This window comes from Anarhichas minor, unplaced genomic scaffold (genome assembly GCF_050575085.1).
Source record: "Anarhichas minor isolate MPS153535 unplaced genomic scaffold, ASM5057508v1 ptg000003l, whole genome shotgun sequence".
In the NCBI taxonomy this organism is placed as follows: domain Eukaryota; kingdom Metazoa; phylum Chordata; class Actinopteri; order Perciformes; family Anarhichadidae; genus Anarhichas; species Anarhichas minor.
Window position 1 is genome coordinate 10,443,806 of NW_027466449.1, and position 27,789 is coordinate 10,471,594.

Below are 27,789 nucleotides of genomic sequence, written 5' to 3' on the forward strand. Positions count from 1 at the left end.
TGTGTGTGTGTGTGTATGGCCCCAAAAGAACAATCAGTGTAGAAACAAGAAAGAACAAGAATGAAGCAGCCGAGATAGAAGCAAAAATAACTTCAACAGAGAGAGACGTTGAAACAGTAGGAACGATGGAAAAAATAACTGGGAGACAGATACAAAGACAAGAAAAGACAAACTGAAAAAAAAAATACCTTCAGTTGGAGTGTGACCAGAACCAGGACTCATCTGACCCACAACAGGACCAGTACTGGGGGGGCTGAATCGCAATGGACTATGAACCCAAGAAATCCAAGAAGGTAGGCCTGCAGTCACGTTTGCTCTGCTCTGAGTGCCTTACGGCAAATCCTTTTTAGTGTCATTGTTGAGCCTTTGAAAAATGCTGCTCTTTCCAGCAATCCTTAGTTTCAAACAAACACAAGTGTATGCCTGGTCACACCAGCATTTAAAACGACATAAATTGTGAGGAAATCAATTTATTTCAATGGAGCGCAGCGACGCAGTCAGTGAATTCACTTGCAGGGGTGAAGTAAATCAGTGTGAATCTTTTGCAGTTCAGTAAACTCTGAAAGCCAGATTTACGCTGTTGACCAAGAGCAAACTGTTTCAGTGAGTTCAGACTGGTGGCTCTAAAAACTCTAAATAAAACAGCATGCGAAAAGAAAAATATTTTTAAAAGAAAAATGCAGACATCAGAAGAAGGAAAAAAGCGCAAACCTCCAAATTAATTTGCTCTGCAGCACTTTAGTTTTATTAAGCACATTCATTACAAAAATCCAATTATTTTCCCCTTTATGTCTCCTCAAAAAAAAAACTGGAACAAGCGGAAGAACAAAACTCATTATAACACTCGTCTGTCTTACAATGAAATCCAGCTGAGTGCAGAGATGTTCATCAGACCTCAGTCTGATATGCAGAAACCTGTCCTTGTAATTCATAAAGACAAGACAGGTTTTTCATTCTAAAAAGCTAATTTCCTCTCTCTATTCAGTGTGTCTGTGTGTGTGTCTGTGTCACGTTCATTCGCCTCACGCCTTCCAGCACCAGTATATCAATGTGTGTGTGTGTGTGTGTGTGTGTGTGTGTGTGTGCGTGTGTCAGTAGGTGTCTAACAGTGGAAGCTTTGTTGACAGTGAGTCTCAGCAGGGAGCTGTCAAAGATTACTGCTTGTCAATCACTGCTGGAACAGCCAAGAGGATGTACTGCATTAACACACACACGTACACACAAATACACAGAGGCATGTATGTTCACACAAATGAACTGTCTTCTATGATATTCTAGTTCAGATTCAAAACCAAAACCTAGTGACTAGAGACTGCTGGGATAATTATATCCATGATAGTGTACAGCATACTCCCGATTTAGTCATTTTTAGAGACTCCCCAGTTGTCGAGCTTAAAGTTTTGGCTGCGGGTAGGACTAGAGAGAAGGTCATGGTCATTAAAATCAATAGGTTACATCCACTGGCAACCAGTTCTCACTCCCAACTCGTGAAATGCCGGTGCTTGGCACCCTTTAGCGTCAGTATGAGGCACACTTTGCTTTCAACTGACTCCAATGTAAACCCGTCCTCGACAATATTAGACGGTCTGAGTAACGGACTTAGAATAAAGAGCGAGAGGGCAGGTGGGCGGGGTCTTGGGATGGTCAAACAAACACAAGACTGTCACACAGGACACTGCTGTTTGTGTCCCGTGTGAAACCAAGTCAACGTTGACCTATTTTAGCTTAGTTTTGTTGACTTATTTTATGTGACAAATGTACTTATTTTAATCCAAACACTTATCTTTACCTAAGCCGAACCAAGTACATTTTTTGCCTAAACCTAACCTAAAGTAGTTTTTTGCCAAAGTAAAAACAAAAAACAAAGTAAACGTAATTGGAACTTTATTTTGAAAAGACACTATGCAGGAAATTAACGGATCTGACACGCTGTTCCTGACACGTCCGACACTGACGCTAGAGGAGTACCCAGAGCATCATACTGTTTGAATTACCTTACACAGCAGGTGGATCACAAAATAATGCTTTTGTGTTCAGGGCGTCGACCAATGGCGGCTCCTGAAGACGTTAGCGTATGCTGCTATAGCATCAGTTATATCAGACATGGAGAGAATTTGTCCATTGAAAGAAGAACACAGATTGGCACTGAAGGCTTTCCTCGATGAAAAATGTGTTTTTATTGACAGATTGACAGATGATTAATCCAATCACCTGCCAATCATTCTCTGAAACTGCCTGCCCTTTTCCAAACAGCTTTCAATGACGGCTGCTCTGAAAGCTGGTTAACTGATCAAGTGTTGGTTTTTAACGAGTTGGGAGTGAGAATGTGTTGCCCCTGGGGACCAGGAATGTACTCAAAATGTTTATGACGACAATGTCGAGATAAGGGATTACTTGTGTGCAACATTTGGCTTGATGGTGGCGCTAAAGGAAAGGTCAGCAAAAAAGCTTGTCTTCATTATCACGGGGCCATGAACATGCAGAGAAAATGTTGCTGAAATGATGACACCTTAAAATGCTTAATGTCTTCTTCTCTTATCTTCTTCTCTGTCTCAATGCCTATATGCATCTCTCTCCTTTCAGAGTTTTGTCTCACCTATTAAGCGGCTTGTCTGGTCAAAATGTGGTCGCAGGCCGGTGGATCGAGGCAGCGTTTACCGACGCCCGCTGCACACTGTCCCTCTCTATCCCCCGGACTACCTCATCCACCCTGAGAGACTCATCTTCGACTATGTAGAGAAGGAGGTCAAGGTAGAACCTGAAATACACTACAGTACAACAAAATGCATATATATATATAGCAACTGTTTTTCATATTCAATATATAGTATATATATACACATACAGCAACAGTTGCTTGACCTTTCACCTCTCCCTTTAGTTCCTTGGTCACCTGACCTGGGTGTCGGTTTCACTGAACCCCTCCAGCCGAGACGAGCTGCTTCAACTATTGGACACAGCCAGGGTAAGTAATCAATAACCTATCTATAAGTAATCACTGCTTAGTTATCAATAACATAGCTATAATGAAGCATTTCTGTCGATAACGATGTACAACATCTATAACTAAAAAAAGCCAGGCTTAGTAATCAATATATTATTGATAATGAATCACTAATGTATAAATAATCCAAGCCAGGGTTATAATAATAATAATAATAATAATAATAATACGTTATAGATTTAAAAAAAATTGCAATGAAATAATATTCACACAGAGATCAAAGCTTTTAAAAGAAGAATGTTTTAAGAAGTGATGTAAAAGTGGTGATAGATTTAGATGGTAAATCGCTCCAGAGTTTGGGTGCCGAACTGCAAAAGTCCAATAACCCAGTTATTCCCAGTTAGTCACCAGTCGGGCTCTGGAAAAGCTCGGGAGGCAAATATCAACTGGTCTAAGAGGGAGCATGGGCTCCTATGTTAGTAGGTCTGTCTTATTACTAGGGGCCTGGTTATTTAAATCATTATTAATTATTAGTAATCAATAAGCAGTGATTGACGGCCAAGCTTAATAAATAATTGTATGTATTAATCATTTTAGCACTGATCAAAAATCATTAAATCTCTTATGAGACAATGCCAATTTTCCCAGTGTTTCATCTATCAGGGCTGCAACAATGTCTGAGTGATCCATAATCTATAATCACATCTCCCTGTGTGTTGGTCAGTAGCAGCTGAAGGTGCTGCCGTTGAAGACCAGCGTGGATCAGGACTGTATTCTGAGTCTGTCCGCTCGCTGTCTGCTGCTGACGTGGAGAGACAACGAGAAGCTGCTGGTGAGGATTCCCACACATGAGATCGCTGCTGCCTCCTACCTGAGAGACGACGCACTGCACCTGCTGGTCCTCAAGACAGGTGAGGACACACCTGATGACAAGACGTTGTCATTTACTGAAGGACAATAAGCAATGAGTGTGTTTTTAATGATGCCTCCACTTCTCAGTTGACAAAAGAGTATTTAGAATGGAAGATAAGCTCCTCACATCACAATTTTGATGATGTTTGTCACTAAAGTTTAGAGTATAGGGCTGTAATGGTTTGTGTATTTGTACTTCATGGTACAGGGGATATGGTTATACAGTGCCATAGACTGTAGAAAAGAAGTGGACGCAGTCAACGTATCGTCACCCATTGGTTTGCCGTTTTTAAGCCTCGAGTTCGGCATTTTGGTCGATACCATCTTGGTTTTTAGCCGTTGGATTCTGCTTGCAACAATAAGTGAGACGAGAGGGTTGAGCTAAGTACAATCGAACGCTGAATAAGACATTTTCAGTCGACCAAAAATGTTACAATTAACTTTCATGGAGCTGAAAACACACTGTGAAAGGGTTAAAGTTCTAAGACGAAAACACAGCAACTACCAAAACGGACCGTGGCAGCGACCTGTCAATCACAATGTTGCTTTATCCTCCACATTACTCTAAATGGGACCATAATTTACTAAATGAACATCATGCTGTGTTGAAAAAGATTTGAAACTCATTGATTGAGACCATCAACTCGTGTTTACACTGTTTACTGAGGTAATAAATACAGTGAGAAGTAGAGTCATTTTTTCACTGACTTATTTACAATCAGACTTCTTTTTATAATCTGAGGAGTTGCCTCTTGTGGCCATTAGAAAGAATGCAACAATACGACTAAGACCATGCAGAGTAAAAAAGTGTTAAATTAAGTTAAATTAGATTTCAGAGCAGTAGATGCAGAAATGTGTCGGCTCTAAGCAGGTATTTTTCAAACAGAACCTGTAACCCCGCAAAATGATGTTAGCTAGTAACAGGCCACCTTGCCTTTGGAAGTAAAGCTGGTTTACTGCTGTTGTAGTAAGCTCATTGGCCGGACAGGCAAACGTTTGCAGACAGACACACAGTTTAATCCATTCCTTAATATTTTCTCTTGGACTTCTGAAAAGGCGCCAATCTCTCTTCAGGGGCGGTTTTGCGAACAGATAATCAATGTCTTTTACTTGTTTTCTTTTTGTGTATTCGTTTTTGGTTTCGTGTGAGTGAAATTTGGTAGTATGGATCATCTCTTCTATGAGAACGAGAGCGTACACATTTTTAAACCTCATCCCACAGGTCTGAACGTGGATACAGTGGTTGCTGGGGACGACAGCTTGGACAGGAAAAAGCCAACGGGCGTGGATGGCCGACGTCAAACCATGAGCAGCAACACCGACCCTCGTCCGGCTGGGGGCACGATGGAGCGACGGCACACCATCTGTGGAGTCGACTGGAGGACGTCGCTGTCCAGGAGTAACCACGACAAAAACCAGAACGTGGAGAGAGGGGGAGGAGGTGGGGGAGAGAGAGGAGGAGGAGGTGGGGGAGAGAGAGGAGGAGGAGGAAGTTTAGAGAGGAAGAGAGTGGGGGGGAGCTGGGAGAGGAGGCAGCAAACACGCAAAACAGGTGGGAGCTGGGAGAACCGCAGAGCGAGGCCAATGAGTGGGAGCTGGGGGTTGGGGGTAGGTAGTGGTGGTGGAGGGAGCTGGGAGAGGAGGGGAGGAGGTGGTGGAGGAGCTGGAAGCTGGGAAAGGAGGGGAGGAGGTGGTGGTAGTGGTGGCGGGGGGAGCTGGGAGCGGCGGCAAGCCTGCACTGGAAGCTGGGAACGGGGGAAGAGCTACGGCAGCTGGGAGAGGAGGAACCACAATCCACTGGAGCCGACGCCCTGCCCTGACGCCTACTGCAACCTGGTCATCCTGGCTGTGGAGAACAGGGTGGGTCTTTGAGACTCCTTCATTCATCTTACACCCTCCATATATAATATAGTTGTTGTTTTTTTCTTTCTTTCCTATGTGGCAAATTGGGACTACAATTTAAATTTTGTTGTGCAGCCCTGTTGTAAAATGATAACCAACTCAGTGTGATGACAGCGTCTTTGTTTGTTTATGTGTGTGTCTGTGCAGGATGCTGCAGAGGAGTACTGTTCTCTGATCTGTCAGATGTTCCAGATCATTTACGGCCATCAGACCATCGAGTGTGTCGACAGAGCAGGGTTTCACCACTCCATGCCGGACCGCTATTGGCTGGAGAGAAGTGAGTGACACATGGGCTTTCTCTATGTCAAAAGTAGAGCAGAGGAAAAATAGTGGCAGAGTATAGGACACACATCTCATCTCATACTACCTATTTCTGGTTAGTATCCTGACCTGCAACTACACACGGCAGTAGGTCAGGATACACCACTTGTCAATGCTTCAGAAAAACTGCAATTTAATCACAACTTTGAAATCTAGCTTCATTAGCCTACTGGTAACGCTCTAAGAAAAGCTGCAGTACATCATCAGTATGTCTTTGCATTTAGTTTTAGTGAATACTGCAGCCTCTACATGGATGCTAACAAGGCGTCCGTGTTTGAAATTGCGTATACTGATGTATCGTACAAACTCAATTTGTATGTATTGCATACTGCCTTTATTTTGGATAAACTGACAACACATTGTAAATCTAAACAGTTACTTTCTCATCAGAAAACATTTTAAAACTTAATAAAGTGACATTATAACGGCTTTAAGCCTGGCTTAAAATCTCACACAACTGACGGACGGTCTCCAGGAACACAGACGCAGTGCATTGTGGGGCAGTCGAGTATGTTCAGTAAGCTTACGTCTCATACTCTTGCTAAGGTAGCATACATCCAGACATTTTTTGCGAGCACATAATACACATACTGTGCAGTGTGACAGCACTATTTTCTAAACTTTCAAACACAGCCAGCTGTGGGTCTCTTATTCCTTAGAGGGTGTTAATAGTGAAGTTTACACTTAAGCTCTGTCTCTGCAGGTGACAGCTGTCTGACTGACATGTCCTACGGTTATGATCCAGAGTTTAGCTGCTGCAGCTCATAGTGAGTAACATTCTGTCCTAACTGATTCTGTAACTTTTAAGGTCTCCAGATGAATATATTGTGTTATCAATTCACAAAATATCCTAAATATTTAGGCATTTCTTTTCTTACAGCCTTGAAAATCTTTACCACATTAAATAAACTTATTACCAACCGCTCTACTGTAGTTATGGGTTTTGGTACTATTGTCCAGACACGGAATGCATTTTAGATAAAGCAGAGGGTCTATTTGCAATTCTTTTTATTGTGAATTGAAATAATGTATGTGTAACTTAACAATAAAAGCCCAGACAACTGTATGATTGATCATTCAGCGACTGTGACTTCTATTAAAATTAATTTATCAATTACTCCGTCAATGTTTGTTGATAATGATAACCTGGCCATGGTGCGATAATATAGTCCGTCACTCTCTCTCGCTCTCTCAGTGAAGGCTCCCAGGATGCTTTTGAGCTGTACTACAGTGAAACGTACAGTGAGAGTTCATCTCTCTCGCTGCAGGACTCTCATCGCAGTCTCGCTTCAGCCAGTGAGGGAGGAGACAGTAACCCAGCCCTGCTGCTGATGCAGGAGTACATGATCACTGTGAGTATGTGTGTTGCCTAGAGAAGAAGAGTTTGCTGCCAACAAAAGCCTCAAGATATATTGAATGCTAAATATGAGCTAGGCTACTGTAATAGCAAGAGCGATACAACTTTACTCCAAATACACAGGGACAGTAACAAAAGGAAGAGCGGTTCTTGCTGTCTGTCTGCAGTCTAAAACAGGAATATATTCCATTGATATTTCTAATAGAATACCCATTATTCAACTATACATTTATTAATTGTCATATATAAATTGTATTCTCATAGAAGCGTTTTGATTCATAATCGTCATAGTTTGTTGGCAAGTGAATGAGTTAATGTTAGCTGCCAAGCAATTACTTTATGCAACTAATTAGTCTTAGCTCACAAGCTAACAAATGTTACCTATAATGACAAGAGGGTCTGTGAAACAGTTTTAACTGAACTACTCAGCCATGACCTAGCCAGAACAGTAGGCTAGGTCACGGCTGAGCTGAAATTGGAAAATGGAAACAAAGAAAAAATATTGTTTGTGTGTTTGTATGCTCTTCAGAGTCTCTCTTTGTGTGCATGTGTAGCTGCGTAACAAGCTGAGTCCGGTGGAGTTGCAGCACTTTGCGGTGTTGCTGAGAGAATATAGACTGGCATCAAACATCGACCACTTCTGCTACGAGCTCCTGCAATTGTACGGAGACAACCGCAAGTTCCTGCTGATGGGTAAGGCACATAGCGACTGACAGGGAGAGAGAGAGAGAGACATGCACACACACGTGCCACAGAGCTCATTAACAGACTGAAACTTTGCAGCAAGCCACAACTTACTATTCCTATTGGTATTAGTGTTGCAAAGGAAAGAGCAAGCGGCAACTTCCGGGTCTGAAATGTGAAGCCTGAAGTGCCTTAAACTTGCATTCTTTCTAATGGCCAGCAGGGGGCAACTCCTCTGGTTGCAATATTAAGTCAGATTGTATGGAAGTCAATGAGAAAATGATCCTACTTCTCAACTGATTTTTTACTTCAGTAAACATTGTGAGTATGAGTTTATGGTCTCAATCACTAGTTTCAAGTATCCAAGTTTAAAATCGGAATAATCTTTATTTAGATAATTATGGTCCCATATAGAGCAAAATAGACCACAAAACTCTCCATGAAACTTGAAAATTCATAAAACTCTCAAGCAAAGGGGATCGTTTTATAGTTGTCAATAGTATTGTAATTTTTTGTGATTATGATTGAATAGACTACAGATATCCCCAGATTGAACATCACGCAATTATTCCTTTTTTATGCTAAATTCATTAGAAATCAGAAGTAATGTTTTGAACCTTCAGGTAAAATTATTTAACAATAAAAGTAATGTTGAAATGATTTCAGTTTCTATCTTTCTTTTAATAAATGTTAAGCCCTACACATGTGTTGCTATCTCTCATAGTGCTAGAGAGGACACAACCCAAACACAATGCTGAACAACAAAAGTCATTTTTATCCATAAAAAACAGACTCGTTATCTTTGTTTCCCAGGCATGCGTCCTTTCATCCCAGACAAGGATGTCGGGGTGTTTGAGAGTTTCCTGGAGAGTATCGGGATCCGTGAGGGTGGTATTTTAACCGACAGCTTTGGACGCATCAAACGCAGCATGAGCAACACATCAGCTACGGCCATGAGAGGGTATGTAGATCAGGAGGTGTAGGTTATAGGTTTGTGATCGTCTCAAGGTTTGGTTTGAAACCCGCTTCTGACTGGTCTGTGAGGTTGCTTCTAAATACCACACTACTGTCTCACATTCCATCATCTCTTATTGGTATGGTGCATTTTGTTGAGCACCAATCTCCTGTGAGCCTATGAGAGATGATGGCCCTATTCTTCGTGACATAATTGTGTTCCTGAAAGGCTTTTGGTTTACATATTTGGGGAATAAGGTTATTGTAAAGTTAGGGTGTACCCTAACTTACCTCTATACCCTATACCCTTTTTCACAGTGTGGCGTTTGGTCATGCATTCTCTTACTTTGATGCAAGACCACTCCAGTTTCGACCTTTAGTAAACACAAAAAATACCTTTTATTTACTTTTGTAAAAGCAAGTTCATTCTAAACTGACGATGATTTGAATAAGCAGGAAGTCAGAGAGATGCGTTATCATTTACATCATCTGTCTTTTACCCCCCAGCAGGTATGATAACTGCTCTCTGGCCTCAGGATCTCAAGAATTCAACCGACGCATTACTGACATCACCCACGACATCCAGGCGCTTGGCTTCCAGGACACACACGGAGACATTGAGGAGGAAGACTACTACCTCTGATGCAGGGAATGAAGGAAAACAGAGAGCGATTGATTCCTTGTTGAATTCAGTTTGAACTTTGAATCTGCCACGGTGCACCTGAGCAAGAGCAGCGTGTCCACAGTTCATTTTCTCTCCACAATAAACCGCAAATATAAATCATCTGACAGAGGCAGCCTTTTTAATGTTGACAAATGCAGTTTTGAATGCATCACACAGTAAATGGACAGCAAAATGTATACTATGATTAAACTTGTAATAAATAACTGCTGCTAAAATGAAAATGAAAACTACAGATTGTGTATTCTAGTGCATCGGTATTTCATTCGTATTAAAATGTACCTGAATGAAACTGAATTTTCTTCCTTTGGCTATAATTTAAGAGAGAGATCAATGATATCTAAATGTGAAAAATGACATTTTCAGAAGGGTATATATGTCGACTAGTGTCGGACAAAATTATCCGAAATAAATGAAATTTCAATCTAAATATCTCATAACTATAAAAGATATAAAAAACAACATTATACAGTTATTACCAGGTAATTACTGTGCTTCAGTTTCCACAGTTTAAATGATAGTGGAGGTTCAACAGTGTTTTATGAAGAGTCTGATAATGTGACTCACTGTATTTAATTTCTTACCTTTAACAAATTTGTAAATGGAATCAGAAAATACAATCTAAATATATATGTTTTTAAATACATATATCACCATGAAGAGCTCCTGAATCCATTTTGAATCGAGTCTCTGTTACTCAATTTGCATAAGATCAGGGCATCTAAATAATTCACGAAGCTGCTTTCCAGTATAACGGTATTTTCTGTAGGGGCTGTAATACCTAACAGTGACCACATGGTGGCAACTGAGGATGAAAGCTGATTTCCATTCCCACTGGTGAGCTAAACAGTTATTAGTCAGAAATTATAGGATTATTTTTTTTTAAAACAGATGAATGATAGATGGATAGATGGATAAATATATGGATAGATGTACCATATTGTTAGTAAATGCTACTGTTTTGATATAAAAATATCAAAGAAAGTACAAACTGAGATTATTTTTATGAATGTGTTGGTATTAATATGATGAGAACCCCCCTTCTCTCTCTCTCTCTCTCTCTCTCTCTCTCTCTCTCTCTCTCTCTCTCTCCCAACCATACAGTCTATGCTCTCAACTCTGCATTGACCCATTATCCTGGCAGCAACATCATGACCTTCCCATGGTGCACTGCTTCTCTGTGCCCCCCGGTCCTCTCCTCTGCCAGACTCACTGAACATCAGAGCGGCAGAGTCAGTACAACCATGGGCTTCACCCGAGTCACGTTAGTCTCCTCACTCTCATGATGCAATAGACTCACGCTGTGTGCATTTACTTTTCAATTCATTTATCATGAACAGAGTAACTTTATTAATCAGCAGCAGTGAAAACAATACTATAAATGTAACAGGATTGATGGAACAAATACATAATAACGGTAAAAACATAGTTATTTAAATAGCATACATGCACAGAGAGTACTGGGTGTGATGAGAAAAGAGATAGAGGGAGGTAGAGAGAGAGGCGCGCGGAAAATAATGAAAAGCTTTCCTCTCTGTTGGAAGTTTGGCTAATTGAAGGCATATTGTAGATACATCTTGAACTGCTTCTAAAGGTTAAAGGTCATCAGAATTCATATCAGTCAAAATGATACCAAGAAATACTATTAGAAAATGTTCTGTTCTGTTATCAGAACAGAACATAGGAGATAAACTCTGAGGTCATTTAGAGCTGTGTGTGTGTGTGTGTGTGTGTGTGTGTGTGTGTGTGTGTGTGTGTGTGTGTGTGTGTGTGTGTGTGTGTGTGTGTGTGTGTGTGCGCGTGTGTGTGCATGAGTGTGTATTTGCATGCAGGCACATTGTATGAACCTTATCCTCATCATCGGATTACAGCTTTGCAATCATCATGTGGCGGCATTTACTATCATATCATCGTCATCCCCCACATACACAGAATCCCCTCCGCCTTGTGTCATCATGGATACACTGTTTACTATCAGTCCTAGGCAAAATATTATTTTGTGTTCTGCTACAACACAGTACTCTATTAAACCATGAATATTTGTTATGGTTTGCATTTGTGGCAGGAATGAACATTCTTTGAATCCATATTTCAATTTGGATAGTATTTATATATCTATAAAGTAATATATATGTCAATAATTATGTTTTATTTCAGCTGACCCACCAATGTATTATTGTCAAAAGTAATAACATCTTACAATAATCCTAAAAATATATTGCAATGCTACATCGCAGCCATGAATACAACAGACCACACCTAAGATCAACACTTAACAAAGGTACCGTACACCTTTCAGTGCACAGAGTGCAGTGCAGAAATGTTTTTCTTTGTTACAATCTCTATTGTGGAGCTCGTAGTTAAGGCCCCAGCCAGCTTCTTCACATGTACAAAAACATGTGTTATGATCAAACATGACATCATGCAAATGAAAAATACTTTCCAGTGACATCAAACTGAAATAAATGATGTCACTTTTTGGATTTCCATCCTGCTGTTGTTGCAGCTGGAAGGTCAGTTGTGTTGCATGTGTTGCTCTGCAGATGTAGGGGATCAGGGTGTTAGTATAAGATAACAAACTCCCAGTTTGCAGGGATTACAATGTGGCGTGTCCCACGGATTATATTTAGCAAGCTAACAGTCATACTATATAGTGTGGTCATCCTGCTGAGCTGACCAGGTGCCCCTCCGCCCATGTGTTGGTGTCACTGCAGAGATCAGTGCAGAGAAAATCCACTGAGGTTTCATAACAAAGTGCCAACAGCCAATCAACGCTGCTGTCAGGTAGAACTGCAGTGACAGCTCACTTAATGCCTCAGCAGCCCTGATACTGCAGAGATGAACATGTCAGAGGCATTACACGGACACTGCCGAAAACAGTAACAGGAAGATAACACCACTTGAATGCAGAAAGAAACAAAAAGAATAGAGCGTATACAATTAGCATACATACATTATATCCAGGTTGGAACCATAGTACCTTGTTGCATAACAATAGGACAGGAGTTATTTATAATATTTTTGTTTATCTGATTGTTTATATAACAGGGACATAACCTAAGACTTAAAAGCCACAAATCTAAACCATGATTAAAATCAACATTTAGTCAAAATGAGATTTTAGAAACAGACACCTAGTATCATTATCATTATTATCAGATTAGTTGGCTGAGGGATTCATATTTTTAATAGTGGATTTAAAATGTTAAAAGGCACTACACTGACTCTCTGGTAAAAGGATAATCTGCTTCCACTTCAAATATTATTGTATATTTGTTACATTGTTTTCATCTTTTTTAAGTGTATTATTGCTTTAAGGAGATACGCAAAAAAGTATGAAAAATGGTGACCAGGCCCAAAATAATTAAAAAAACATTTCTTGATCTCAATTTAAATCAATGTTTTATTAAAGAAAATATATCAAAAATACAATAATTTGTTATAGTGCATTCTTTACCACTTATGATCAGTATATTTACATGTTTGTAACAGAAGGAAGAGTTCAGAGCGTGGCGAAACGCACGTTATCACGTTCTCCTGTCTTGGCCAATGAGAGTGGAGGAGGGCGTAAAGCCGTCTCGCGCCGGGTAAAAGGGATTTGACAGCAGCGGGTCTCGAGCTGATCCTCCACTAGACTTCCTCGGTGGGACGGCGGCATGGCGGCGGCTGCTGCGTACGGCCAGCACAGCGCTGCGATAACCGCCAGCGGCAAAAAGACGCACGGTAATAACAGGGAACACATGCGGAGGAACCGGGAGAACTCGCGCCGGAGACAAGCAGCTCTTTTATTTCTTAGTAACATCTCTTTGGACGGACGGCCAGTCCAGAGTAATTCAGCCGACCACGTAGGAAGCCGTCACCACAAAGAGACCGACTTGGAGGGACTCGTCTCCGGCTCTGCAGCAGCGGGCGAGCTGTGTCCGGAGCTTGGTGCCACTGGAAGCTACGGGCTATTCTCCAGTTTGGCAGCGGCCGTGAGCTGCGGGGACGTTAATCCCTCCTCGGCACCGAGGATGGGTCTCCTCAACATACCGCCTATCCTCGTCCTGCCGTCGGACACCGGGTTTAACGGCGTGGGAAGCGCAGAGGTGCTGCTGGAGTGCCGCAGAGACTCGTTCCCATCGGGGAACAGTAACCTGCTGTCTCCGTCTCTGTCCAACGCCAGCATGCTGCCGTCACCTCTGGGACCGCGGAAGTCCTCCACACTGCTGTCTGTGCAGAGCTGCAACTCGGTGTCCTCAGAGCCGCGACAAAGGTGAGAGACACACGGCTATGTTTTTGTTATCAGTCTCAACGTTACCTTAAAGTTTGAGGAAGGAGATGGATGTCATTGGTCGTGTCTTTATCTGGGCTGTGTGGTCAAGTTCAGCTTTGGTTCAGAGTATTCGCACTCACGTTCCCTCTCTGTTTGAGGCTGTAAATCCACGGTGCCCTTCAGCGTTTGTGGTGCGTGTCACTGGTCGTGATGCAACTTTTCTCTTTAAGTTATCTTTTTCCTCACTGCCTGGAGGTAAAAGGCAGAAAGGCAACATTCTACCCACACATGCTCGGATGAAGTGCTCTTTGAGAGGAGATCATGACTAATGTTGACCTAAGGAGGTGGCCTGGTGTAGGTGTGGTCTTATTTATTGGGTTTAATTCATGCAAAGTCCTTCTCCGTCTTTAATAAGACATGATTGAAAAGTATGCATCATACTCTTATGCATCATTTTTAGGTTTTGCGTAATTATGCGTTATACTCCTAAACATGAGGTATTTAAAGTATTGTTTTGTATATGTACCTATTAATTAAATACATTAATAATGGATGCTCGTGCGTCTGCACCATGTTGATTTCTGGCAGCTGCTTGTATGCATTGTTTTTTTCATTGTAAACAGATAATGTGCATTTTTTGCTTATATGTTTACTTTGACAGGCTGTGTAGTGGCCAACACTGTTGACTCACAGCATGGGTTCGATTCCCGGGCTGGACGGGCCTTTCATGTCACCAACCTTCTATCTCCCCCTTTCTAAAACACTGACTCGAACTTGCCTTTTTGAACATGAAGATTTGTGATATCTCTTATAAATATATCATATGTTTATTCTCAGCCTTAATAACTTTGAGCTTGGTTGTAGTCTCATAGGACGCATCATTTTGATGTATAGCCTGCTGGAGGAGATGGTGGCTTTGTAGAGGGGAAGTGAACCTGGTGACAGTTAAAAACCACTAACAGACAACATGAAGTCAAGCTGTTTCTGTGGCACAGTAACCCAGAATCACTTTCATTTGGTGTGTTTACTACAATAACTCAGGATTAGTTTTGATTGTCTCTGCTGAGAGGGAGACATTCAGACGGAGAGAGAGAGAAATATGGGATGGCTGAGATCGGAATGATGAAGAGTAAAAGAGATTAATTTATATGAATGTGGTTTTATGAGGATGTGAGGTAGTGTGTTTGTATGCAGCATCTGGCAGTGGTTCAGACTGTGTGAGTGCTGATGAGCTTTGTCACCACGTTGGCAGCGCATCAAACCCTGAGAATCAGCCCCGCTGAGATAATGACTGCTTAACCTATTTACACCCAACGACAGGCTGGAAATTAGTGACGGATAAGAGCTCATCAGACACCAACCGTCACCTGCGGCTACTGCTGCGTGACTTCATTTTGTTTATGTACTGCGATGCTGCATAATACAGGATTGCATTGTTCTTCATGCCAAGATGGTTGTTGTCAGTGTTACTAATGAGTGTGATTCACACACTAAGTATTCGTTCGTGACCAGACGACTTTGCAACGTGAGGTTTAAAAAAAGGTTCTTTTGCAAAAGGCTTCATCTGATTATTATTGATTATTCAAGCATTTTTTTAAATAGATTGATTGATTAGTGAATTCCTAAAATGTCACAAAAAAACTGAAAAATGCTCCATCACCGTATTTGTTTGTTTTCCAACAGTCCAGAACCCCCAAAATATTCAACATATTCAATTTACAATGATATAAAAGAGAGGAAAAGCAGGATATTCACACATCAACTAATCAATGATTTGACTCATTATTTATTCTTCATAAAATGTAAACTTATATCAACTGATATATATATATTTTTAAATAAAATAAGAACATTAACAAACGTTTTTGATTGGGATCGGTTTAATTTAGCACATATTTCTACCAATATATCTACTGGGTGGGACACAAACTCTTTTTTTGTGGATGAAATATGGAAATGGAAATATTGTTCCTCAGTTTCTGCGAAGTGCAAACATATTTCTGAACTGCAATGTCTTGTCTTGTGTGTGTATATATTGTATATATATATATTTGTGATGAGCAATTATACCTCGATAATATTGTCTTACAGATTTATTGGTTGGACGCTACTTAAGAACTTCTTCCTGCATGTTGATGTAAACTGTATTTGAATTACAAATTCATAAATGTATTACCTTCCTTATGTCATTAACATGGTATTAGGGCGAATGTTTCTCGTAATTAAAGCTGCTGGTTTCTGCAATGATGTTACTTAATTATTGCAGTACTTACTTATTGATTTTAAAATACTTTTTTTGACATTTAGACAGCACAGCTGTGGTGTTGCGGTTCCTTTGCTGAGCGCCCTTCTCCTCACCTACACACTTCCTGGTGTGATGAATTTGGCTGTCGTCAGATACGATCATCAGTCACGCTCCGTTTAGCCTCGCTGTCTGTGACAAAGCTCCGTGTGAAGTCCTGCCAGCCAGCTAACCGACCAGCCAACTGCTTCATTAGCATGATCACACACTGACACGTATGATCAGTTTAGCTGTTTAACTGATGCTCTTTATATACAGGAAGCGAGGACACTCGGCTCGTAAAGTACACACTTCTACTACTTCACCTAAAATTGCTGTTGCATTAGCCCCTAAGGCTAAACTTGGTCTTTTTACTGTAGCATTAACATTGTTAGCATAGATTGTAGTGTTTTTTTTTTTTTTACACATGCTATCTTAAACCGATCATGGGATGAGGTGCGTTAATATCTGCTGCTTTTATTGGGGAAAATGTGCAAGTATGCATTGTGCGATTTTATTATTCGGCCGTGGAAACATAAAGTAAAAATCAGATAGGGGCTATTTATTGAGTGACTCAGCTAAGGATCCATTGCAAAGAACATAATTGGGATAGTCCTAGTGGACCCATGAGCAGTATTCTCATCGGTCAGTGTAAGGTCAGTTTCTGTGGAGAACGCAGTGAAACTCTGCTGACCGACAGCCCTGAGAGGACGTTCAGGCAGGTCTGGAGAGGTCACGTGATCCCCGAATGACATCATGGATTCAGTGACGTGTCCAGTCAAAGCCTCGACACTGAGGTAATGAGTGCTGTTCCTGGCTCAGATTAGGTTTTGGCATTTCCCCCTGATGACATCGGGCTAAGAAGGGCAAATATTCTTATTTCAAACGTTTACGTTTCAAGTTCTCTGCATCAAGGTCCATCTAAGACTCAAGGTTCCTCCAAGAAATTACATCACATAAGCAAAAATGTAGGCATGGGCGGACCATTTCCGCCATTTCCGCCATTTGAGTTCAAAGGGACACGGGCACAGTTTACAGGTGGTGTGATCGTGTTGTAACAAGCAGAACATCTCCATGATTTCAATTCTGCCTTATTAGTCACATAATTCATTTGTATTTTATTTGAACACTAGTTAAGAGACGGCGTATTACCTGCTGTTAAATGGCCAGGAAAAACAATGCTTGAATTGTTCCTGAACTCTTGCTATTAACTGATACTACTAACCCCAATCTTTGAAATTAGATTTCTTCCATATCGCCCAGCCCTGATTTACAGCCGGTTTATCTGTACAGTCTTTAGCCCTCTCTGTCTCTTCTCCAATGTTTTCTCACGGTGTCTCCTCCCTTTATTTTCTCTCAGCAGAATAAACATCATTTTAGGGTTTGGTTGTTCAAACGTTTCTTTCGTTCTCTCCCGTGTGTCTCTCTCGGGTTTCTTTCAAACTCCCTCTCTTGTTTCTGTGTTTGGAGTCTTTCCCTTTTCTTTATCTCTTTACTTCACACATGGGTTGAACTGACACTGGGGCAATATGGAGAAAATCAAATATCACAATATTTCTGTCCAAAACCTCAACATCGGTATTATGACGATATAGTACGATTGACCATCGGTGCTTTCACAAAAAAATGTACACAATGAGATTTTTGAAAACTCATAGGTAATGTGAATATTATGACTAAGTGGGTAAAAGCAAATGATAGAACAGCTAGAACAGTCTGGCAAGTTCCGAAAATCACATGACTTTACTATAATGCAGCCTTTAAAACCAGGAAAACACTTATATCGTTATATTACGATATCCAAAATCTAAGATAATATCTAGTCTTGTATCACAATTCTGTATATTGCCCAGTGCTAACTGATGTATGTTAAAGGTTGATACTGATGGGTGTAAAGCTGCGCACATTTTTTATTAACATTTATCATCAGAATTTGACAATTTTCAAAATATAATATGAATAATAAATGCTAATACTACCTTGAAATGTCTGTAATCAAGTACTGTGCCTGGTTCCACTGCTCCAGCACCTGTGTAGCAGTGTTTTGTCGACAAAAATTGCAATTTGGTTGATCAGTCCGACACTCGCGTACAAGCAGATACATTTTGTTTTGACTTTGGCCTTACATTTATTGTCAAACTCCTTCCCCTGTCTCATCACACACACATCAAACTTGACTGCATGTAAGTTTAAGCTGCTCTGTTCCCAAAACGTTGTGCTGAACTTTGTTTCCTTAAGCTGAATACGTATCAGATTCAGCATAAATCACTGATTAGACACACCCTCTGGACCAACACACACAACCCAAAGAGAGAAGGAATCTGACTGACATCATCGTGCGTGTGCGTGCGTGCGTGCGCGCGCGTGAACATGCACGACTCCAGTGAAAACAGAGCTGAACTCCACTCCCCTAACACACACATGATTTATCTTAATCATCAACTTTCCTGCAGACCGTGTCCTGAATGTGGATAAATCATAAGAAACACTTCACAAGATTATATTCATTATCAATAATCTGCTGATTAAAGTTAGCTAAACTGAGCACCGCCCTAGAGCCCTTGCAAAAGTATTCACCCCACTTGGTGTTTTTCCTATTTTGTTGGATTACAACCTGAAACTAAAATGGATTTTTAATTTGGATTTTGTGTAATGGATCAACTAAACAGTCAATGTTGGTGAAGTAAAATATATATATTTTTAATCCTGGAAAATAAAAAATGTATATAAGAGTCGTAGCAGCCAATGGCTGACTGACATCCACTGTATTTTTATATTTTGAATTTCACCTGGCACCTGCATTTTGTGTTTTCCTTTCTGTAAATAAAGACATTTTCACCATAAATGGATACATAAAGATTCACCTGAAAAACAGGAAATTAAAAAAACATGTCTCAGTCCACACTACAACATGAGAATGGTATTCATTGTGGATTACTTTAGAGAGTGGAACTTGTGACGGGTTAATGTGTTTTAAATGTATCACCATGTGTGTGAACAGGCCGCAGTCTTCCTATCACCATGTATGTGTGCGTATGAGGTCCGGTTTGATAATAGATGCTAATCACTCCCACACACACACACACACACACACACACACAGTCTTATCAGTCACATCCAGTTTGCAGTATTCTGTTCTCAGTGAACATTTGAATGTCGCCAACATGCAGCACGCCGTTCTCCAAAGACGCCCTGCTTCAAATGCATACAGTGTGTTTGTATAAACTCTTCTAATTCCATTATACCCCCATCTAATTAATCCCGTCCGTCACATAAACCCCTTACCCAGATTATGTCACATTTGGATTACAATCATAGTGAGAAGAACAACCCCATTAGCAGAGCTGGATTATACAAATTAATCTGCTAAAGATACTCTGCAGGTACACAGTCGGGAAAATATATATATATATATATATATAAATAAATAACGAGCAGCACGTGAATGCAGGGATTTTCCCGACTGTGCTCCGTTTAGATCTCTTCTAAGAAAGCTTCCTGAACAGTTCACGAGCAGTAAAAGGATTTATTACAATAGCTTCTGAAATTGTGGTAAAATCATAAGTAGTTAAACAAATCCTGCGGTAAATCCTGCAGAAGAAGAAGCATGAGGATTCTGTTAATCTAGTGATGTAAGACACACAACTGTGTGTGTGTGCGCCTCTCAGCCAGAGCTCCATGTAGTGTAATCTGTGGAACGTCCAGCAGTCAGTCTGTGTCGGAGGTGTGGACAGACACACTGCTGCCTGGTGTGTGTGTGTGTGTCTGTGTGGGAGGGATGAGGATTTAGACAGCAGGACATTTAATATGGTTTGTGGTTGGTCAATGACAAAGTGTGTGCATGCATGCGTGTTAGAGTTAGTATGGGTGGTGTTAAAAAAAGCTGTGTGTGAAAGCCTCTGTGGTCTCACACAGACCGAGGGAGAGGTGAAGAGACAGTGAGTGTGAGAGAGTCACTTACTTCCCTCTCTGTTTTTAGCTGAGCAGACGCTGCAGGTTTTAATCAATCGTACATGTTTCCTGAACTCGCACTACAAGTTTCAATTTACTTTCTGTACAGCTCGAGCTTGCAACTGCTATGCTCACACTGCACAGGTGAGCTGAGTTTATAACAGCTCTTTTTGACAGCCGCCATTTAGCAATTTGAACTGTAAAAGTGCTAAAACGGCATAATCGTGAATCCCACTGCACATCTGCTTTACCAGTGTGTCGGCCAGCAGGGAGCCCGACTAATCCTAGCGCACCTTGTCTACGAGTAAGTGAAGTTGAGGCTGTAACTAAGCAATAAGTCGTAACTCTAAGATAAGAATTTATATACCAACATCCTTTTTACACTCTGTGAAAATGTTAATTACATTTTCACCACAATAAACAACCACAATGTTTGGATTTACTGACGAATCGATGCCAGACGAATCAGTCAACTCCAACTCGGAGGAGTGGATGGATATAAACCTCTAGACCCAGTCTAGACCCAGGCAAGGGACTATCTGACCACTGACTGCACTTTAAAACACGGAGGAGGACAAAACACAGTGGCCAGAATCTGTGTTATTTTGTACAGCTTACAAGTGTGCATTGTTACTATGTGGTTAAGACAATACAGTGACTTCTGTAGATGACCTTATGAGTTAATATTGATCCCTGTCCCTACAGACAGAGAACAGATGCAGATTAAGCCAGTGTGTGTTGATATAAACCAGTGGTGTGTGTGTGTGTGTGTGTGCGTGTGTGTGCAGAGTCTATTCTGAGCTTCACTGCCTCTGATCAGTGGAAGCTGTATGTGGGGAGGAAGCAGCTGTCAGCTCGCTCATCAAGATGCAACAAGAGCAAATATCATTGATCCTCGAGGACGAGTCAGGACAGAGACGGCAGCGATGTGTTCGGTGCAGTATTTAGTACGACACCTGCAGTTGGTGTGGTGTCGGTGTTTATTTGTATCTTGGATTAAATTGAATGGAACTTTATCCCTTCTTAAAACATCTGGTCAGATTCTTTCAAGCTTAGAATTTCAGTTCAATGCCATCCTTTAAAAAGTGTGTGTGGTAAAAGTGTGTCATAAATATGAAGTTATAGCTGTTGAAAAATGTGATGCCTATAATAACTTCATACTATTTTTGCAGCGACAAAAGGAGGGATCAATGAAGAGAAAGATTATTTTAAGATTAAACAGCAGCTATTATTACTGTGACACTGGTGTTCATGAGTTTAAACTGAATAAAATGACTCGGCGTCCTAGAAAAGTCCATCACCACAGTCCCCAACAACAGGCCTGCAGCTGGTTCTAGGCCCCGAGCTGCAAAGTCACTGTTTCCTATTGGATTTCATGAAGCTCTTGTTAGTGTTTAAAGGTCATTCACTTCACTTAAATTTCACATCATACGGTCATTCTCAAACATACAGTTGGTGCTCTTTAATATATAGATATTTAAAAGTACTATTTTTCAGTAGTGGTAGTATTAGTCAGATGTTTTACTTAAAACTATTGTGAGGAACCCTGTTTGCCTCCAAAATGTAGTGGAGTAGATGTATAAAGTAGCATAATGGAAGTACTTCAGTAACATTTTGAGTTACTTGCACTGTAGTTAAGTATAGTGTGTATATATATATACTGTATGTTACTTGAATATTAGGTACGCTGATTTTGTTAACCGACCCCTGTGCCTAACAAGCCGCCCAGCTGCAGTGATAACCGATGCACAAACAAGTCATATCTATCACTTATTGCCAGCTGCAGGGTATGCACAAAGCAGGCAGCCGAGTCTCTAGTTCACCCGTACAGGAGAGTTGGCAGCACGTTGTTGCATACATTGTCATGGACACATTCTCCCAGTAAGTCTCCATCGCATCAATGAGTTTGGCTGCGAGATACTGTTGTAGTTTAGACATTGTCCTCTGTGACTTCACAAAATTAAATTTCACACAAATGTCTTAACAAGATAAAATGATGAAGTGAGGACATTTTGGAGAGTCATGAATGTAAACTGCAACATAACTTGCAGTTATTCTAGTTAATTGAAGCCCAGCCACACTGTCTGTCTAGTGAAGCCGTATTTATGACATAATCCTCTCAGCTAGGTATTTAAAATGTTTTGCAATGCTAGTGCATATATCTTTATAAGTCTCTATTGCTTTTTTTAATGTATAACCTGCTGTTTCCTTTCATGTATTCATATATTCATGCATTAATTCACTCTATTATCTGTTGTCGGCAACATGAATATTTTCTGAAGTCTGAAGCTCTGTCCTGCTCCAACATTTGTAATCGGCCAGACCTAATGTGACGGCAACGAGGGAAAGCGTTGCTGTTTTTGTTTCGGCTCGTTGGTCTTAGCTTGATGGCACAAGGATAAAAACATTTAAAGAAAAATGTCATATGTTCAGAAAGTCTTCTTCTAAACGTAGGTTAACTGTACTCCAATCATCATCATCATCATCATCATCATCCTCAGCAGCAAGGGAAACGACAGACTGGATGTTTCCATTCCCACAGAAAGGAAAGTTTCCACAACATCCCAGAGAGACAGAGCAGGTTTTCATGGAAATGGGCCGTCTGCAGATCCAAAGCTCAGATACTGGGACACATTTAGAAAGACTGTGAGAGCAATGGTGTCAGCCAGATATTGTTGATGTTTATGATTTCAGTGTTTTCCTTATGGACGCCTCCAAGCTGAGAGGAATGATTTAAAGTTAACATAGATTGTTATTGTATAGTATTTTCTATCATAAACCTTATTAATGGTCAGTCACTGCTGAAGAACCTCATGATTGTAATTAAGGGGTTTGTTTGTGGTCCATCCAAACATGTTGTTAACTTAAGTCCTAATTGTTACTTGTAGCAATCAATCAATCATGAGATGAGTAAGCTACAGTTCGTTACTGCTGCACTGAATATGAACCAGCTCATTATTCCTACATGTAACATCCTGGGGAAAAAAAACACAACAGTACAAATTGGCATTAAATGTCTTGTTGGACGTATAGTGTTTACTTGTTTTATCAGATGGCTCCTGATTTGAATTATCATTTTGCCAATGTGAGGACTTTTCATTTTGCCAAAGGTCTTGTGTGGCTGCTTGTGTTTATTCAACATTCAACATAATGTGATGGTTGACTTCGTTTGCTAAATGAAAAACGGATGTTTGTAGAGGAACATGGAGATTTTTCGTAAAGCAATAAAAAAAACGTTTTTGCCATTTGTAACAAAACTTTTCAAACAACAAGCATCCCTACAGCCTTACTACTTGCTAATGTTAGCATACTTGCACAAACCGAGAAGAAACGCATTAAGGATATCCTATAGAGGGTCAGGTTGCAGCTGTGCCCTGCTCAAAGGCACTTCGGTTCCGCTGGGAGGGTCCTGGGGTTGGTTTGAGTTTTTTTCAATTGAGTGACAAAAATATCAATGCATTGGTGACTTGCTTCGTTAAAATTAAAAGAAAACTCTTGAAACAGTGCTGTGCTTCACACAACATCCAAGTGAAACGGTGGCTCTAGAAAGAAGCCCTCACTCTTTGATTGATGTTGCTGCTCAGGACTACAAAACACTCTCACGGGACAGAGTGACGCTTCTCTTACCTCATAAACAAAACAAATGTGTGGATTGTTGTTTTGGGGTGGAATGTTAAAGGATCGTCAAACTACCCAGATGTCACTGCCACATCACACACACACACACACACACACACACACACACACACACAGCTCCCTCAAACATCTGCTTCACAAATGAAGCAGGTGTTTGTGTGTATGTTCAAACTCCATGTGGTGTGGACTCACCAGGTCAGCCATACAAAAACTAACAGATGCTGTCTGTCTGTTTGTGAGCACAAGTGTGTTCATGTTTCTACATTAGTGTGTGTGTGTGTGTGTGTGTGTGTGTGTGTGTGTGTGTGTGTGTGTGTGTGTGTGTGTGTGTGTGTGTGTGTGTGTGTGTGTGTGTGTGTGTGTGTGTGTGTGTGTGTGTGTGTGTGTGTGTGTGTGTGTGTGTGTGTGTGTGTGTGTGTGTGTGTGTGTGTGTGAAGGAGTTCAGCCCCGACACAGAGCAGGGGAGGGGCTTTAGCGTGATGATAAAGACTACAGTCTTTAGCCCCGGGGCCCGTTTAATACCGGTTTTCAGTAACCACTCATTAACAAAATGATTGTTCTTAATCACTGTACGCTATATTCAATTTGATTTCAGGTCTAATTTTGTGTGTATGCTTTAAATCCTTATTCATGAATTGCTACAATGTGAGCGAAACCCTTCATTTATCTCCATGTCTGTCTGTCTGTCTGTCTCTCTGTAGGACTCGTAACCTCTCCGGTGGCTCTCCAAGACCTCGACACACCAAGAAGATGCACTTCATCAAAAACATGAAACAATACGACACAAGAGGCAGCAGGTTAGACACACACATTATTCCGTAGTTGCTGTTGTCTGCAACACCACAGGTTCAAATCCCGTGGCCTGTCCAGTAATGCAGTGGTGGGTTTTTATCTCTTTTTAAAGGTAAAAGTTGAAAGTAGCACACATCACATTGTTCCACTGCTGAGTCTTTGTCCCGGTTTAGACGGGGTTGAGCAGCATGTCGATCCCTGCTGTTCACAGCGTGTAGCGTTACAGAGCTAAACCTAAGCACAGCAAGGTCATGGCAGTGGGCTTAGGGTCTAAATTCAAAGAAAGACACAGCTATTCTTTGTGCAATCTACCTTGTTATTCTTTTCAATTTTGTGTTGTTTTTTGACTGAGAGACCTGTGTTGTCGGGGGCAATATCCTTTTTTCTATGTACTCAGAGCTATAATCTCTGCAATAAGTCAATCCACTTACTCTAGACCTGTGGAGTTATTCTGATCACATCCAACTGGAACAAAAACCCTAAAATGTTTTCATTTAAAGCCACAAACGGTATTTCCTAACCTGAAATAGTATCTCTTAAATCTCCTATACTATATCTTCTACTGTATTTATAGTCATTTAAGGTAGTTCTTTGTAGGAGTTTTCTTAAGGTCAAAGTAACTTTGAGTATTCCACTCTGGCTTAGTCTCTTCAGCCTTGAACCGTTACAAACTGCCGACATGCAGAAGTGTGCAGCCTTCACTCTCCAGGTGAGGAACGGAGCTGAAGCCTGGACAATGTCATTCTGTCCATTTCTTCTTCTATCGTCTTCTATCCTTGTCCTTCCTTGTGTATAAATCAGAGCTCTGTGTCAAAGGAACACAGACATACTCATCAGATAATAATAGACTGAGGGCTGATTGTTTTAGAATAGATCCAGCTAAGAGCAGCAGAGCTGTTGTTTGTTGTTCAGCCAAGTCGCCATGGCATTACGGGGAAGAGACGGCGGCTTAAAGAGAAACGCAAACGTTAGAGTCTGAAGCAGGAGGGCTTAACCCTCCTCTGGGTCATGGGAGATTTTAAATGGGTGACCAAGTATGCATCTGTATGTCAATAACAGAGCTTCCAGCTTGCTGCTTCCAGCAGTGCTGCAGTTCTTTCAGTGTCATAGTCAAAGTAGTACAGTCGGACAATTGTTAAATGATTGTTGTCTGTATATCCATAACTATAGCTGTCACGGTGCACCTAAATGTAAATAACTTAATATAATAAAGTGAAACAGAAAACAAGCTTCTTATGGATTTACAATATCGGTACATAACTTGATGTATATTGTGCACTACTTTGTCCATTTAAACTGTCCCAGAAGATATAAAGTACCACCTACAGTATGTGTCCATTGATGGTATTTCTGAGTAAACTAACTAAACAAAAGCAGCACAAGTTTAATAAAAAACAAAAACCTGCTAGAATATACATCCTGTGTGATAATTAACTTTACCCGGACACATTTAAAGTTAATGACAGGAGGTCATTGGTCACACTCTTATCTCACCCTTTAGTGTTTTCTGCATCAACGTAGAGTTTATTTTAAAAACGATGCACATTTCCCTCTGATTTGTTAGGATGTTGACTTTGTTTTCCTGTGGGCAAGTCTTGGTGTAGCTCAGAAGTTACAGACCCTGGGCCATGGGTCCAGCTCCCAGTGGCATTCGTCTGGTGTTTTTCTTTAAAGTGATCATGGAATAATGTGCCCCCGGTGTTATGAAATGTGTGGTAATAAATGGAATGTGGAGGGGGCAGAATTCCCAGCAGAGTCTCATTTCCAGCAGACCTGTTTTGACGCTTCTGCTGTTTCCTCTGAGCTCCCCGGCGACTTCCTGCTCTCCACTTTTCCCACGCATCATAGGGAACGAGCTGAGTGTGTGACTCAGTGGACACACAACCAACAACGGCATTAAATCCAAACTCGTCTGTCTCATGGGACGGACAGAAGAGGAGGAGGAGGAGGAGGAGGAGGAGCAGCAGGGGCAGAAGAGGACGGTCACTTCTTCCACAGTTCAGTTATAAAGATGTGGCCAAGTTAAAAATGATTTATTCACAGTAAAACATTAATACTTGATGTATTTTTCCAGAAGACAACTACATATTTAGCTCTTTGAACCAGAGCGTTTCATTTACTTCCTTGGTTGTCTCCTTTGAATGATAATCACCTCATAAAACAGTTCTACCTCCTCCTGGGATGATGAATTACAGCTACAACATGAGATTCCCCACTTTTTAATTGCCCAATCAAATGCAAAGGATCTGATTTAAAACCCTCTTGTAACTCTAGACCGCTCAAATATTCCGGTTCAGTGGGGAATGCTTCACAGCACAGAAGCTAAAGACGCTCTAACTGTAAAGGTACTGTCACTGCTACAGAGATGAAACTGGAATCATGTGGCGTGTATTCATCACGCTCCTGGTGTGTAAAGGCCTTAAGTGTGCCGGCTCCGTAGACGGTTATAAGATTCAGATTTGCACCTCTTTGAAGCTTGTATTTTATTCGCTCATATTGTTTAATCCAGGTTATGTAACTCCTTCGGTAGACTTACTGCTCTCTCTGCCAGTATTCTGCTTAGCTGCAGAGCCGGTCGGTGTCTTAGATTTGGCTGTATTAGCGTCTGGTGCCGTTCCCTCGGACAGTCTCAGGATGGACTTGATGTTATTTCTGTGGTCAACCTCAGTTCTCTGTGGAGCTGCAGCTCAAACGCTGTGTGGTCTGTTTTTAATGTGTACGGCTGTCAGAAAAAGTCAAGGTTAATGATTTGAGGTCTACTGGCTGTATAAAGGACTAGTAGTGTGTATATATGTATGTATGTATGTATATATGTATGTATGTATGTATGTATGTATATACATACATACGTATATACATACATACATATGTATGTATATATGTATGTATGTATGTATGTATGTATGTATATACATACATACGTATATACATACATACATACGTATATACATACATACATACGTACGTATGTATGTATATACATACATACGTATGTATGTATATACATACATACATACGTACGTATGTATGTATATACATACATATGTATATACATACATACGTATGTATATACATACATACATACGTACGTATGTATGTATATACATACATACGTATA

The 27,789-nt window shown here is 40.8% G+C and overlaps 2 protein-coding genes across 2 annotated transcripts in view; both read left to right on the forward strand.

Moving 5' to 3' along the window:
- Positions 1-60: 60 nt before the first annotated feature.
- On the forward strand, positions 61-10,025 carry ccm2l (CCM2 like scaffold protein). The gene is made up of 11 exons (XM_076097098.1): positions 61-293; positions 2,584-2,751; positions 2,882-2,965; positions 3,672-3,855; positions 5,079-5,716; positions 5,906-6,035; positions 6,783-6,846; positions 7,275-7,431; positions 7,991-8,129; positions 8,934-9,081; positions 9,585-10,025. The coding sequence occupies exons 1-11, from the start codon at positions 264-266 to the stop codon at positions 9,715-9,717; spliced, it is 1,875 nt and encodes a 624-aa protein (XP_075953213.1). The 5' UTR covers positions 61-263; the 3' UTR covers positions 9,718-10,025.
- Positions 10,026-13,368: 3,343 nt separating this feature from the next.
- The window catches only part of cables2b (Cdk5 and Abl enzyme substrate 2b), a 31,784-nt gene continuing 17,363 nt past the window's right edge, over positions 13,369-27,789 (forward strand). Inside the window, exons 1-2 of the mRNA XM_076097099.1 lie at positions 13,369-14,011; positions 24,581-24,676. Of these exons, the coding sequence (XP_075953214.1) occupies positions 13,413-14,011; positions 24,581-24,676 (695 nt within the window). The 5' untranslated portion in view covers positions 13,369-13,412. The remainder of the gene's footprint in view (positions 14,012-24,580; positions 24,677-27,789) is intronic.

Bases quoted from the DNA above. Each gene is read 5' to 3' on its own strand.
- ccm2l (XM_076097098.1), top strand. From the start codon at position 264: ATGGACTATGAACCCAAGAAATCCAAGAAG. The intron at 3,856-5,078 runs GTGAGGACACAC...CTCATCCCACAG, and splicing joins CCTGCTGGTCCTCAAGACAG to GTCTGAACGTGGATACAGTG. The intron at 8,130-8,933 runs GTAAGGCACATA...TTTGTTTCCCAG, and splicing joins CCGCAAGTTCCTGCTGATGG to GCATGCGTCCTTTCATCCCA.